At 44.9% G+C, this 14,879-nt stretch overlaps 1 protein-coding gene across 1 annotated transcript in view; it reads left to right on the top strand.

Moving 5' to 3' along the window:
* LOC141133749 (NACHT, LRR and PYD domains-containing protein 3-like) overlaps positions 1–14,879 on the top strand; it is a 54,312-nt gene that overhangs the window by 17,818 nt on the left and 21,615 nt on the right. Inside the window, exon 5 of the mRNA XM_073623281.1 lies at positions 676–2,395. Coding sequence (XP_073479382.1) covers positions 676–2,395 — 1,720 coding nt within the window. The remainder of the gene's footprint in view (positions 1–675; positions 2,396–14,879) is intronic.

Genomic DNA, 14,879 nt, shown 5'->3' with positions numbered 1-14,879 from the left:
AACTACTAGGGTTGTAAAGGTCACACTTGCGACTGGGCCCTGGCATTTCACCACCATGGGGGGGGCCCAAAGACGGCAGGAAGGGGGCCCACTGTAGAGCATGTTTTCGGTTCACACTGCTGTGCCCTGAAAGTCATGTGACCTGCTTGCAATTTCCTTGCCACTTCATTTGCAACTTTTTTGTGATTTAACCTTGCCATCTATGGCACTCAAATTGCACCAAAGTTGCAGAAAAGTAGTGCATGAACCTTTTTTGAGTTGCATTGATTAAAATGGCACCCTTTGAAATGATTGTGTTTTGACATGTCATGTGACACATCATAAGTCACAGCAGTGTGAACTGGGGCTTGTAAAGGACCACATCATAGGAGCAAGTAGGAAGGGCCCTGGCCTCAGAGGAAAGCTCTTGGCCTTAGAGGGATTGACACTGGGACCGGAGGAAAGGACCCTGGGATCAATGGAAAGGGCCCCTAGAGGTTCTAGTTATGACTCTGGTCTGGATGGTGTGTCCATAGTTTAGATACTTCCACAATTCTCCTGTTTTTTGGGGGGTTATCTTCTTTTAGGGTTATATTCTTGGGGTTTATGGTTAGAATTCAATATTTTCAACCGTGTCATATAAATACTATTTCATGTGTGTATGAGGAATAAAATATTCTCATTTCTCTCATAAAGACTTCAGAAAGGAATACAGAAAGTCTGCGAAACAGAAGTTCCAGAGGATTAAACACTATAATTCCCATATGGGGGAGTCTGTTCATCTACAGAAAAGATTCACCACGTTATTGATGAGAAAGGGACCCCAGAATAAAAAGAGAAAAGAATATGAAATAAGGGGCAGAATACATCTAAAGATCGTGGAGAAAGGACAAGATAAATACTCTCCAACCACAATCCAGACCCTCTTTGACCCTGATGAAAATGGGTTTAACCCTACGATTGTGGTGTTAGAAGGACCTGCTGGGATTGGAAAAACAATGACCTCCAAGAAGATCATGCTGGACTGGGCCTCTGGAAATCCCTACTATGACAAGTTTGACTTTGTATTTTATCTGAACTGTAGAGAAATCAACAACATCTCTGGAACCATAAGCCTTGTGGGACTTTTATCCATTGCCTGCAAACTGAGTTCAGATGACCTGGTGTCTATTCTGAAGGATCCTGGAAGTCAGAGAAAACTTCTCACCATAGTTGATGGGTTTGATCAATTGAGGTGGACTCTGGAGGAGGAATCTGAGGTTTGTCTTGACATTTCTATGGAAACCCACAAAGAAATAATTCTCCGAAGATTGCTCAGTAAACAGGTTCTCCCACAGTCTTCTCTGATCATCACCACAAGGTCACTAGCCATGGAGAAACTTAACACATTCATCCATGATTCTCGCAATGTGGAAATCCAAGGATTTACAAGGGAAGATCGAGAGGAATATATCCATAAATTCTTTGGAAAAAAAGAAGATGCAGACAAGGTTGTCAGTATAATAAAAGAAAATGAAGTTCTGTACACCATGTGTGCCGTCCCTGTCATATGCTGGGTTGTCTGCACTGCAATGAAACAAGAAATAAGAAAAGATTTGAGTTTAATTCAGTGTATTACGGTGACTTCAATTTACCTTCTCTACTTGGAGGTTTTACTAACCCATCACAGCAAGGAGCAATCTGTACACAGGAAACAAACCTGTCTGAAGAAGCTGTGTGCTCTGGCCAATCAGGGAGTCCTGAACAAACAAATCTTATTTGAGGAGAAAGATATAGAAAGACATGGACTTTCTCTATCTGAGGTGGAGTCTGTATTTCTGAATGAGAACATCTTTCGTCGTGAGGTCCACACCCACACCCGCTACAGCTTCATCCACCTAAGTGTACAGGAGTTCCTTGCTGCTCTGTATTATGTGCTGGATGATGGGTTTGGATTTATGAAAGGAGCTTTCCTCCCAGAGATCTGTATAGGGAAATCATCCTGTCACTTTGCTTCCGGTTTCATACATTTGGCTTTAGCTGTACAATTCCTATTTGGTCTCTTACATGAAAAGTCAGTGAAGATATTCTCTGAGAGCACAGGAATCAACATTTCACTCCGAGCCAGGCCTGCAATGATGAAATGGGCCGAGAAGGACATCAAACAGACTTTCTATTTTCGGACCATCTCCTGTCTGTACGAGACTCAGGATGAGGACTTCATTAGGAGAGTAATGTCTAATTGTTCCAGTTTGGAGTTGCATGGCTCAGGCACTGCTCACTTTTGGATGAATAGAAATTATTGCAAGCAGCTGAGATATTGCTTGAAGACTTTGAAGAGAGAAAATATTCAGTCTTTAAATATTCATTCACTCACTGTGAGTCCAGAGTGCCAAAAAATTCTATCTCCATTACTACACAGGAGTCAGAAGGTCAAGTAAGTAAGTGTTAGGATATCCCAACTGAATTCAGAGAATGGGCAGGAACCTTCATACAGTATAACAGTGATTATCAGACATGTTCTTTGGCATCTACCACACTTGTAATGCCCCTTTCACATGGGGTGGACTGCGGCTGTAATATGCTTGCTCAGCAGGGGATCTCTCTGCTGATCCCCACTGATCGAGGAGAATGGTTTTAAACGGAAACGGACAGGTGGACCCGATCGGAACGTCCATGTAAAAGGGGCCTTAGAAGTTCTGGGACCTCTTGCTTTCCTCAGCCCTCAGCCCTGGTTTACATTAGTTTGATTTTCCAGCAACCTGCGACATTCTGGTGACATGTAAAGTCACAGGTCAAGTGAAAACACATAGATTTTAATGGGTGTTGTCTTAATTGCTGCATCTTGAGTTTTTGCAACAAAACAAAAAATACATTTTGCACTATTTTTGGGTGATTTTTATGCTTAAAGCGGTTGTATAGTCAAATTGTTATCTTTTACCTACAGGTAAGCCTATAATAAGGCTTGTGAAGGGTTAGTGTGTGGGTGTGGCGCTGGCCTAATTTATAGAAATAATTTATAGAAATACTTGGTAAATTGTGTGTAGCCAAATCCCATATGTAAAGTCGCATAAACCAAAATTGCAAATAAAAAATTCAACGAAAATAAAACCAAACATAAAACAGCAAAGTGAGTGTGTAGGTGTAACGTTGTCCTAGTGGAGAAAAAAGTGGAGAAAATGGAAAAAAATGGAAACAATGGAAGAAATCGCATAAAGGACTGCTGCCTCCACAAATGTGATTTCCACCAAGGTGGAAAAAACAGAAGGTAAGTGAAGGGTTAGTGTGTGGGTTTTTTATGTTTGGTTTTATTTTCGTTGAATTTTTTATTTGCAATTTTGGTTTATGCGACTTTACATATGGGATTTGGCTACACACAATTTACCAAGTATTTCTATAAATTAGGACAGCGCCACACCCACACACTAACCCTTCACTTATCTTCTGTTTTTTCCACCTAGGTGGAAATCACATCTGTGGAGGCAGCAGTCCTTTATGCGATTTCTTCCATTGTTTCCATTTTTTTCCATTTTCTCCAATTTTTTTCCATTTTCTCCACTTTTTTAATTTTCTGTTCCGTTGCGCGGATACACCACTCATATTTCATTACTATAATAAGGCTTACCTGTAGGTAAAAAAAAATATCTCCTAAACCTGTATGGTTTAGGAGATATTCCCCTTGCAATGAGCTGCTGACTGCAGCGGCGCATGCGCACCAGGGAATTCACGGCTGAAAGCCCAGCAGATGCCGGACCTTGCCGGAAAGAAGTCTCCCGCGCGCATGCGCAGGAGTGACGACATCGTGGGTCCAGTGACTCACAGCGCTGGAGCCGCGATACCCGGAAGACACGCCGAGGCAACATGTCAGCTACCTCGGCGTGGACCAGGTGAGATACCGATGCCTCATTCTAAGGTAAGTATTTCATAATGAGCTAATATGCGGTGCATACTAGCTCATTATGCCTTTTTCCTTACAGGTGTATAAAAAACAAAAAAGTGTCAGCGGGTTTACTACCGCTTTAACCACTTCAGCCCCGGAAAGATTTACCCCCTTCCTGACCAGAGCACTTTTTACAATTCGGCACTGCGTCGCTTTAACTGCTAATTGCGCGGTCATGCAATACTGTACCCAAACAAAATTTGTGTCCTTTTCTTCCCACAAATAGAGCTTTCTTTTGATGGTATTTGATCACCTCTGCCGTTTTTATTTTTTGCGCTATAAACGGAAAAAGACCGAAAATTTTGAAAAAAAATGATATTTTCTACTTTTTGTTATAAAAAAAATCCAATAAACTCAATTTTAGTCATACATTTAGGCCAAAATGTATTCGGCCACATGTCTTTGGTAAAAAAAATGTCAATAAGTGTATATTTATTGGTTTGCGCAAAAGTTATAGCGTCTACAAACTAGGGTACATTTTCTGGAATTTACACAGCTTTTAGTTTATGACTGCCTATGTAATTTCTTGAGGTGCTAAAATGGCAGGGCAGTACAAAACCCCCCCAAATGACCCCATTTTGGAAAGTAGACACCCCAAGGAAATTGCTGAGAGGCATGTTGAGCCCATTGAATATTTATTTTTTTGTCCTAAGTGATTGAATAATGACAAAAAAAAAAAAATTTACAAAAAGTTGTCACTAAATGATATATTGCTCACACAGGCCATGGGCCTATGTGGAATTGCACCCCAAAATACATTCAGCTGCTTCTCCTGAGTACGGGGATACCACATGTGTGGGACTTTTTGGGAGCCTAGCCGCGTACGGGGCCCCGAAAACCAATCACCGCCTTCAGGATTTCTAAGGGCATAAATTTTTGATTTCACTCCTCGCTGCCTATCACAGTTTTGAAGGCCATAAAATGCCATGATGGCACAACCCCCCCCCCCCCCCCAATGACCCCATTTTGGAAAGTAGACACCCCAAGCTATTTGCTGAGAGGCATGGTGAGTATTTTGCAGCTCTCATTTGTTTTTGAAAATGAAGAAAGACCAGAAAAAATTTTTTTTTTTTCTTTTTTCAATTTTCAAAACTTTGTGACAAAAAGTGAGGTCTGCAAAATACTCACTATACCTCTCAGCAAATAGCTTGGGGTGTCTACTTTCCAAAATGGGGTCATTTGGGGGGGTTTTGTGCCACCTGGGCATTCCATGGCCTCCGAAACTGTGATAGGCAGTGAAGAGTGAATTCAAAAATTTACGCCCTTAGAAAGCCTGAAGGCGGTGCTTGGATTTTGGGGTCCCGTGCGCGGCTAGGCTCCCAAAAAGTCCCACACATATGGTATCCCCGTACTCAGGAGAAGCAGCAGAATGTATTTTGGGGTGTAATTTTACATATTCCCATGGCATGTTTGAGCAATATATCATTTAGTGACAACTTTGTGCAAAAAAAAAAAAAAAAAAAAATTTGCCTCTTTCCTGCAACTTGTGTCACAATATAAAATATTCCATGGACTCGACATGCCTCTCAGCAAATAGCTTGGGGTGTCTACTTTCCAAAATGGGGTCATTTGGGGGGGTTTGAACTGTCCTGGCATTTTATGCACAACATTTAGAAGCTTATGTCACACATCACCCACTCTTCTAACCATTTGAATACAAAGCCCTTTCTGACACTTTTTGATTACATGAAAAAATTTTTTTTTTTTTGCAAGAAAATTACTTTGAACCCCCAAACATTATATATTTTTTTAAAGCAAATGCCCTACAGATTAAAATGGTGGGTGTTTCATTTTTTTTTTTCACACAGTATTTGCGCAGCGATTTTTCAAACGCATTTTTTGTGGAAAAAACACACTTTTTTAAATTTTAATGCACTAAAACACACTATATTGCCCAAATGTTTGATGAAATAAAAAAGATGATCTTAGGCCGAGTACATGGATACCAAACATGACATGCTTTAAAATTGCGCACAAACGTGCAGTGGCAACAAAATTAATACATTTTTAAAAGCCTTTAAAAGCCTTTACAGGTTACCACTTTAGATTTACAGAGGAGGTCTACTGCTAAAATTACTGCCCTCGATCTGACCTTCGCGGTGATACCTCACATGCATGGTGCAATTGCTGTTTACATTTGACGCCAGACCGACGCTTGCGTTCGCCTTAGCGCGAGAGCAGGGGGGACAGGGGTGCTTTTTTTTTTTTTTTCTTTATTATTTTTTTGCTTTTTTATCTTATTTTTAAACTGTTCCTTTCATTTTTTTTTTTTTAATCATTTTTATTGTTATCTCAGGGAATGTAAATATCCCCTATGATAGCAATAGGTAGTGACAGGTACTCTTTTTTGAAAAAATTGGGGTCTATTAGACCCTAGATCTCTCCTCTGCCCTCAAAGCATCTGACCACACCAAGATCGGTGTGATAAAATGCTTCCCCAATTTCCCAATGGCGCTGTTTACATCCGGCGAAATCTAAGTCATAAAATGCTCGTAGCTTCCGGTTTCTTAGGCCATAGAGATGTTTGGAGCCACTCTGGTCTCTGATCAGCTGTATGGTCAGCTGGCTGAATCACCGGCTGCATTCTCAGGTTCCCTGTTGAGACAGGAGAGCCAGAGAAAAACATGGAAGACGGTGGGGGGGGGGGGCATTCCCTCCCACTGCTTGTAAAAGCAGTCTAGAGGCTAATTAGCCGCTAGGATTGCTTTTACATGAAAGCCGACCGCTGGCTGAAAAGAATGATACCAAGATGATACCTAAACCTGCAGGCATCATTCTGGTATAACCACTCAAAGTCGTGAATGGCGTACCTGAAGACAAAAAAATGGTTAACAATAAAGCACAGTGAACAGTAAAGTATAAAAAATTGCATATCTGAAAAGCAAACATGATAAAACATAATAACAATAAAACATTGCAGAATAGAATACAGTAAAAAAGAGCAGAACAATAGAGAGAATAGAGAGAGAGAGAACAATAAAACGACAACTATTTATTTTTTTTTATTTTTGTTTGTGTTTTTTTTTTTTTTTTACACTTTTTTTTGTAACTGTAACTTTTATAACTGTAACCGGTTCCAGGTTCGGGTCTCTCAAAATGCGATGGCATCTTGGGAGACCCTGTGAAAGTGTGCCTAGTCTGTGCAATGCTGTACCCTACGCTAATACTCAACTAGTGAATGGTAGCGTTCAAAACATTCACCAATGCAAAGACCAGGATTGTCAGGACAGGAGGGACAATAATAGCGGGTGTCACGCCTATATCCGCGCTTGCTGCAGACACAACATCTTTTTTGGGGGGTTCGTTGGGTAGGGGTACTCGGGAGGACATAAAGAAAATGCCTCTCATGCAGCCGACTGCATTTGGTTGGGGATGTGAATGGGGGAAGTACGGGCGCTGCAGAAGCGGTGGGTTCCCAATTAGGATTGGCGAATGCAGCAGGAAGGGCACTATGGGCACGAAGGGCCTGTGTTTGTCTTCTTGGTGGCAGCGGGACACTACTTGTGCTTGCCACCTCACCAGCTTGAACTGCACTTATGGGACTCGCCACGTCACCAAGTGTTACTGCAGTGCTGGTTTGACTACGACCGGGGTGTACTAGGCCGCTGGTGCTTGCCAGTTCACCAAAACGCTACCAAAAAAACTGTTAGCGATCGCAGGGATCAGGCCTGACTCTGCGAACGCTGCAGTTATGTGTTTAGTGTTTTGTAAGTGACAGTGATCGATCAATACTGCACTTGGGTGGGCTGGGCTGGGCCGGGCGGAGGGGCAAAACGCAGGTGCTAGCAGGTATCTGGGCTGATCCCGCTAACACTGCGGTTTTGGGAACCCTAAACTGCTGGGGACGCTAGTATAGATCTGATTGGATCAGATATTGATCCGTACAGATACTATACCACTAAGGGAGGCGTATGCTGCATGCATGGGTGTTAGCGGTACTGGCGCTAATCTGACGCTGCCTGGGGCGACGCATATCACCGCCGGGCGATCAGGGGGCTAAACCTTTATTCGGTAATAAACGGCGGGTGTCCTGACACTATAAAAAATAAACGAACTAACCAGCGTCACCCGTAATGGTTATACAGTGATCAGTGGTGAAAGGGTTAACTAGGGGGCAATCAAGGGGTTAAAACATTTATTCGGTAGTATATGGGGGTCCCTGACGCTATAAAACGCTGACGGCGAACCTAAATATTTACCTCACTAACTAGCGTCACCAGCGACACTAATACAGCGATCAGAAAAATGATCGCTTAGCGACACTGGTGACGGGGGGTGATCAAGGGGTTAAAACTTTATTAGGGGGGGTTAGGGGGGTACCCTAGACCTAAAGGGGGCTAACACTCACTGCCCTACCACTTCTAACTGTCACAAACTGACACCAATCAGTAATCAGGAAAAAAAACAAAAAAAAAACAACTTGGTGTCAGTTTGTGACAGGGGGGGGGGTGATTGGGGGGGGATCGGGGGGCGATCGGGGGGGATCGGGGGTGTTTAGTGTGCCTGGCATGTTCTACTGTGTGTGTTAGTGTTTTACACTTACTCGGATGTCTTCTCTCCTCGGCGCTGGAACGGAAACTGCCAAGCCGAGGAGAGATGACATCACATCCTCTGCCTGTGTGTACTATACACAGGCAGGGGATGTTTCTCATTGGCTGGGAGCGATCGCGAGGGGGGGGCCACGATCGGATGGCCTCCCCCTCATCTCTGATCGCTCCTAGACAAATGCCAACCGCCGCTGGCACCGGGGGGGGGTCCGATCGGACCCCCCGCCCGCGGGAAGGCATCACGTATCAGGTACGTGATTTTGCCTGCCCGTGCCGCTCTGTTGACGTATATAGACATGAGGCGGTCGGCAAGTGGTTAATGACTCCCATAGACTTCAATGTAAAATTGCCAGCAAGTCGTATATTTGTCTTAACCACTTGCCGCCCACCCTATTACAGAATGACGGCGGCAAAGTGGTTTGATATTCCTGATCAGACGTCATATGACGTGATCAGGAATATCGAGCCACTGCGCGCCCCCGGGGGCGCGCATCGCGTCGATCGTTGTTGCGGGGTGTCAGTCTGACACCCTGCAACAACGATCTAGGTAAAGAGTCTCCAACGGAGACTCTTTACCACGTGATCAACCGTGTCCAATCACGGCTGATCACGATGTAAATAGGAAGAGCCGATGATCGGCTTTTCCTCACTCGCGTCTGACAGACGCGAGTAGAGGAGAGCTGATCGGCTGCTCTCCTGACAGGGAGGTCTATGCTGATTGTTTATCAGCACAGCCCCCCCTCGGATCCTACCCAGGACCACCAGGGAAGCCTCCCAGGACCACCAGGGAAGCCATCCACACTGGACCACCAGGTATGCCCCTAGACCACCAGGGAAATGTCACTGTGTGCCCAGGCAGCTGCCAGTCAGTGCCCACTGCAATGCCTACCACTGCCAGTGCCACCAGGGATGCCCATCAGTGCCTCATTTTAGTGCCGCGTATCAGTGCCCATCAGTGCCACGTATCAGTGCCCATCAGTGCCCAGCAGTGCCGCCTATCAGTCCTGCCTATCAGTGCCACCCTATCAGTGCCTAGCAGTGCCCAGCAGTGCCGCCTTTCATTGCCCATCAGTGTCACCCATCAGTGCCCATCAGTGCCAACCAGTGCCACCCAGTGCCACCCATCAGTGCCCATCAGTGCCGCCTATCAATGCCCATCAGTGCTGCATATGAGTGCCGCCTACCAGTGCCCATCAGTGCCGCCTACCAGTGCCCATCAGTGCCGCATATCAGTGCCCATCAGTGCCGCATATCAGTGCCCATTGCCAGTGCCCGTCAGTGCCCGCTCATTGGTGCCACCTCATCGGTGCCGCCGTATCAGTGCCTGTCAGTGCCGCCTTATCAGTGCCCATCAGTGAAAGAGAAAACTTACTTATTTACAATTTTTTTTAACAGAAACAAAAGCAAAACTTTTATTTTTTTCAAAATTTTCGGTCTTTTTTTATTTGTTTAGCAAAAAATAAAAACCACAGAGGTGATCAAATACCACCAAAAGTAAGCTCTATTTGTGGGAACAAAATGATAAAAATTTAGTTTGGGCACAGTGTAGCATAACCGCGTCATTGTCATTCAAACTGCGACAGCGCTGAAAGCTGAAAATTGGTCTGGGCAGGAAGGTGTCTAAGTGCCCTGTATTGAAGTGGTTAATTTATGAGACTTTGCTCTGACTTCTGAGGCAGTGGAGGTTTTTTTTAACCCTCACCCTGGTCATCCTTGCTGCCTAAAAACTTCCTCCCTAGCACATCCATTTACACCTGAGCGTAGTGGAAACACACGTTCCCGCTCACTTTTTTTGCTTGTTTTTCACTTACATTGCATATAGGGCAGCCAATTCACTTGAATGTACACAACCAAACCACTGACAAGCATTTATGCTATAATGGACCAGAATGTAAAATGTCCATGGGCCATACGTCTGGGGCTAATGATAGTGATGATTGGAAGTCCAGAGCCCAGTAACATAAGTAGTCGGATAAAACACAGTTTATTCCAACAATGAAACAGCAATAAAAACAGGCTGGAGGGCAGATCCTGTCTGAGAAAGCTGCTCGCCGCAGCCGAACAGGGAATCCCTGTGAGACGTCTGGTGCACAGATATGTGCATGCGCAAAATATTCCCTGCAGAACGGCTAACAGGCATGTGTGCAACAATTCGCTAACACACACTCATATGCGCACAATTCCTGTTGGTGCCAGACGGGCTATTTAAAGGGTGCTAATTCCCATGTTCTTTGCTGACTTATCTTCAGCTCTGTCTTGACCCAGCTTGTTCTTGGCCTGATCCTGGATTCTGATTCTGTCTTGTCATTTACTCTTGACCCAGCTCCATTCCTGACTTCGTCTCTGCTCATGATTTGGTACCTGTTGGTGACCCCGGCTATTCCTGTGATCACGATTCTGTCTCTGATCCTGGCTTCCTGTCCTGTTCAAGTGCCTGTTTGGCTGTCTGCTGTATCAGCTCTGTGCACCACCGAGTGTTCCAGCCTCCAGTCTGCTGAGTGTCCTGAAAAACTGAACATCCTGAACCAGCAGTGTAAGCGGAGTGCCCCTTTAACCTGGGCTAGACTTCTGAACAATATTACTGTTCCTGATCCATTGGTTCATCAGTCTCCTTGGAGTTACATCTCCTGCTGCAGGTTCTTCAGTCAACATCCACAGACACTCGTGTTCCACCTGTCCTTAGGTACCCTCTGTTTCACCTTCAGTGGGGCCTGGGCTGGAGATATAAGAGAGGCTGACCATTTTCAGTCTCCTATAAGGTACGTGACATACGGGGAAGCACAGGTGAATAAACTGTGTTTAGCTGACTTTCGGCTACTTATGTTACTGGGCTCTGGCCTTCAAATCATCACTGTTATTAGCCCCACACATATGGCCCATGGACAGTTCCCCATTCTGGTGCATTATAGCATGAGCACCTGGCAGTGGTTTGGTTGTGTACATTTAAGTGAATAGGCTGCCCTATATGCAATGTGTGTTTACATGTGAAAAACAAGCAAAAAAAAGTGAGCAGGAACATGTGTTTCCGCTACGCTCGGGTTTGAATAGATGTGCTAGGAAGGATGTTTTTAGGCAGCAAGGATGACCAGGGAGGAGAGGTGAGGGTTACAATTTCTTTCCCCACCATCCCTAAGGACACTTTGTGGCTGCTCTGCTTTTTCTTTGTGCCCATTACTAACTCTTGTGCTTTAGCTGTCATCATGACACTATGATGCGGAGACAGTCTTTTAGTGCCCAATTTGTTTGTTTTGTGCAGCATTCACTTTAGGGTCATTGTCCTGCTGGAAGTTGAACCTCCGCCCCAGTCTCAAGTCTTTTGCAGACTGTAACAGGTTTTATTCTAAGATTGCCCTGATTTGGCTCCATCCATCTTCCCATCAACTCTAACCAGCTTCCCTGTCCCTGCTGAAGAAAAGCATCCCCACCACATGATGCTGCCACCACCATGTTTCATGGTGGGGATGATGTGTTCAGGGTGATGTGCAGTGTTAGTTTTCCTCCACACATAGTGTTGTGCTTTTAGGTCAAAAAATTCAATTTTTGTCTCATCTGACCAGAGCACCTTCTTCCACATGTTTTCTGTGTCCCCCACTTGGCTTCTCGCAAACTGAAAATGGGACTTCTTATGGCTTTCTTTAAACAATGTCTTTCTTCTTGCCACTCTTCCATAAAGGGCAGATTTGTGGAGAGCATGACTAATAGTTGTCCTGTGGACAGATTCTTCCACCTGAGCTGTGGATCTCTGCAGCTCCTCCAGAGTTACCATGGACCTCTTGGCTGCTTCTCTGATGAATGCTTTCCTTGCAGTTTAGGTGGACGGCCATGTCTTGATAGGTTTGCAGTTGTGCCATAATCTTTCTATTTTCGGATGATGGATTGAACAGAGCTCTGTGAGATGTTCAAAGCTAGGCATATTTTTTTTATAACCTAACCCTGCTTTACACTTCTTCACAACTTTATCCCTGACCTGTCTGGTGTGTTCCTTGGCCTTCATGATGCTGTTTGTTCACTAAGGTTCTATAACAAACCTCTGAGAGCCGGTTCACACTAGAAGCCGCACGACTTGCAGGTCGCCTCACCGAGGCGACCTGCACACGACTGCCAGGGCGACTTGCAAGACGACTTCTGTATAGAAGTCTATGCAAGTCGCCCCCAAAGTAGTACAGGAACCTTTCTTCTAAGTCGGAGCGACTTGCGTCGCTCCAATTAGAACGGTTCCATTGTACAGAACGGGAGGCGACTTGTCAGGCGGCTAGGTCGCCTGACAAGTCGCCCCCGTGTGAACCGGCTCTGAGGGCTTCACAGAAAAACTGTATTTATACTGAGATTAAATTACACACAGGTGGACTCTATTTACTAATTAGGTGACTTCTGAAGGCAATTGTTTCCACTAGATTTTAGCTAGGGTTATCAGAGTAAAGGGGGCTGAATACAAATGCACAACATATTTATTTGTAAAACATTTTGAAAACCATTTATCATTTTCTTTCCACTTCACAATTATGTGCCACTTTGTGTTGGTCTATCACCAGTGGCGGCTGGTGCTCAAAAATTTTGGGGGGGGGCAAACAAACATAAAAATTTTGAAAAAAAAAAACATCAATTGCAGCCTCACTGTGCCCATGAAATGCAGCCACTGTGCCCATTAAACACAGCCACTGTGCCCATCAAGCAGCCACTGTGCCCATGAAATGCAGCTACTGTGCCATCATCGCAGCCACTGCCTGGCGCTTACGTTGTCTTGGTGACGGGTCAGGCATGCGGGTGATGGCGGTGAGCAGTGGGACCTTGCAGCGGGTCAGACAGGGGCTTTTGTGTCCTCCCAAGCGTCTCCTCCCCTCTCCCTGATAGGCGTCCAATTGTAGCGCCTGTCCTTTCAGCCAATCAGGTGATGGGTAAGCCCATCAGCAGCCCATCCTAAGAGCGACTCTTGTCTGACCACCTGCGATCCTCTGATGTTCGGCTGAAGGTGTAACACACCGACAGGAGTTCTGAGTGTAATAGAAACCTGCCATTTCAAATAGGAGCCCAGGGAGAGAAGGAACTGGTAGGGAGCCGCTCACCTCCAGCCAACCTGGCAATAGAAAGTGTCAAGCACCTATGTAAAGGGAGGAAGAAGGGAGCTGATCTGGATGGACTCAATATAATAGAAAGCCAAGAAGTGTGTGAGTAGACTGGTCCTGTGATGCATATCGGAGACATGTTCTCATTTATCAAATGGTTTCTGTTACACTCAGAACTCCTGTCAGTGTGTTACACCTTCAGCTGGACATCAGAGGATCGCAGGTGGTCAGGCAAGAGTTGCTCTTAGGATGGGCTGCTGATCATGCTGGATGTTATGCTTTTTATTATGTTGTGTGGTTATGTCACCCCAAAAAAAGGTTTTTATTGCACTAGGTTGTGCTTCCCTTATACAGAATTAATACAATGTTGCAGAGACAGAACTCCATTATGAACCTTAGGTGACCTGTGAAGGGTTCAGTCCAGTAAATGTGTAAGATATCCACCAGTCAAACAGGTGCGTAAAAATTGGTCTTTGGGTGTCGGTGGTGCCTTCACACCGTAACCCTATAGAGGTGCTCTTAATGAAAGCAACAAGTGGCCTTGCTGTCAAAATTTGAAAGATAATGCACCTGTCAAACAGGTGTGGAAAAATTGGTCCTTGGGTGTTAATTGTCCTTATGAAGCCTACACCCAAAAATGTTTTCCAGATGAAATCAACACCCACAAAGCTAAGCAGCGTAGACAGTCTTTCAGAGATTCATGATCCAGCAAGCACTTAATCAGCGACATCGGCATCAGGGGCTTATTAGCTACTACTAATCCAGGACTGATTCATTTTGATAAATGTCAGCCCGTCCACAGAGTCTGTGGACAGACACACTCTCTTATCTGTCAAAAACCTCCGGCAGCACTGAATGCCTGTTCGGAAAGCACACTGGATGCAAGGCTGCCAAGCAGCTCAATTTTGCATACTGGGCAAGTTCTGGCCAGTGGTCTATTCTAATGACACGGTAATCCAGTGGATCGTCTACTGGAAAGCTCTCCATATCTGTTTTCGCCCATAGATAATCTCCCACCATATGATGCACATGTGAAAGCTGACAGCTATGAGCATCGAGGTACAAAATAAATTTGGAAGGCATCACTAAGGCGGTCCCCTGCTCCACTGCTCCTCTCTTGATCAACAGAAGCCTCAAAACAATGTTTTCCACCAGACTGTAACTTACCAGAGTCTGTAAAGGCGTTACATAAACTCCTCTTTAAGGTGTCCTCAAGAGATTTCATCTTTTGCTCCCTCTGTGGGGACAGGACGAGTTCCGAGACTTTCACCTTGTAACTGTGGTCAAGGAGGGTTGCCAACCAATAGTGATCCTTCTCCTTGATGCCACATATTCTCGGGTCCTTTCGCAGGCTTTAAAGAATGAGGGAGC

This window comes from Aquarana catesbeiana, linkage group LG03, assembly GCF_042186555.1.
Source record: "Aquarana catesbeiana isolate 2022-GZ linkage group LG03, ASM4218655v1, whole genome shotgun sequence".
In the NCBI taxonomy this organism is placed as follows: domain Eukaryota; kingdom Metazoa; phylum Chordata; class Amphibia; order Anura; family Ranidae; genus Aquarana; species Aquarana catesbeiana.
Note: the sequence above shows the minus strand (reverse complement) of the source record. Positions and strands in the feature narration are given on the sequence as shown.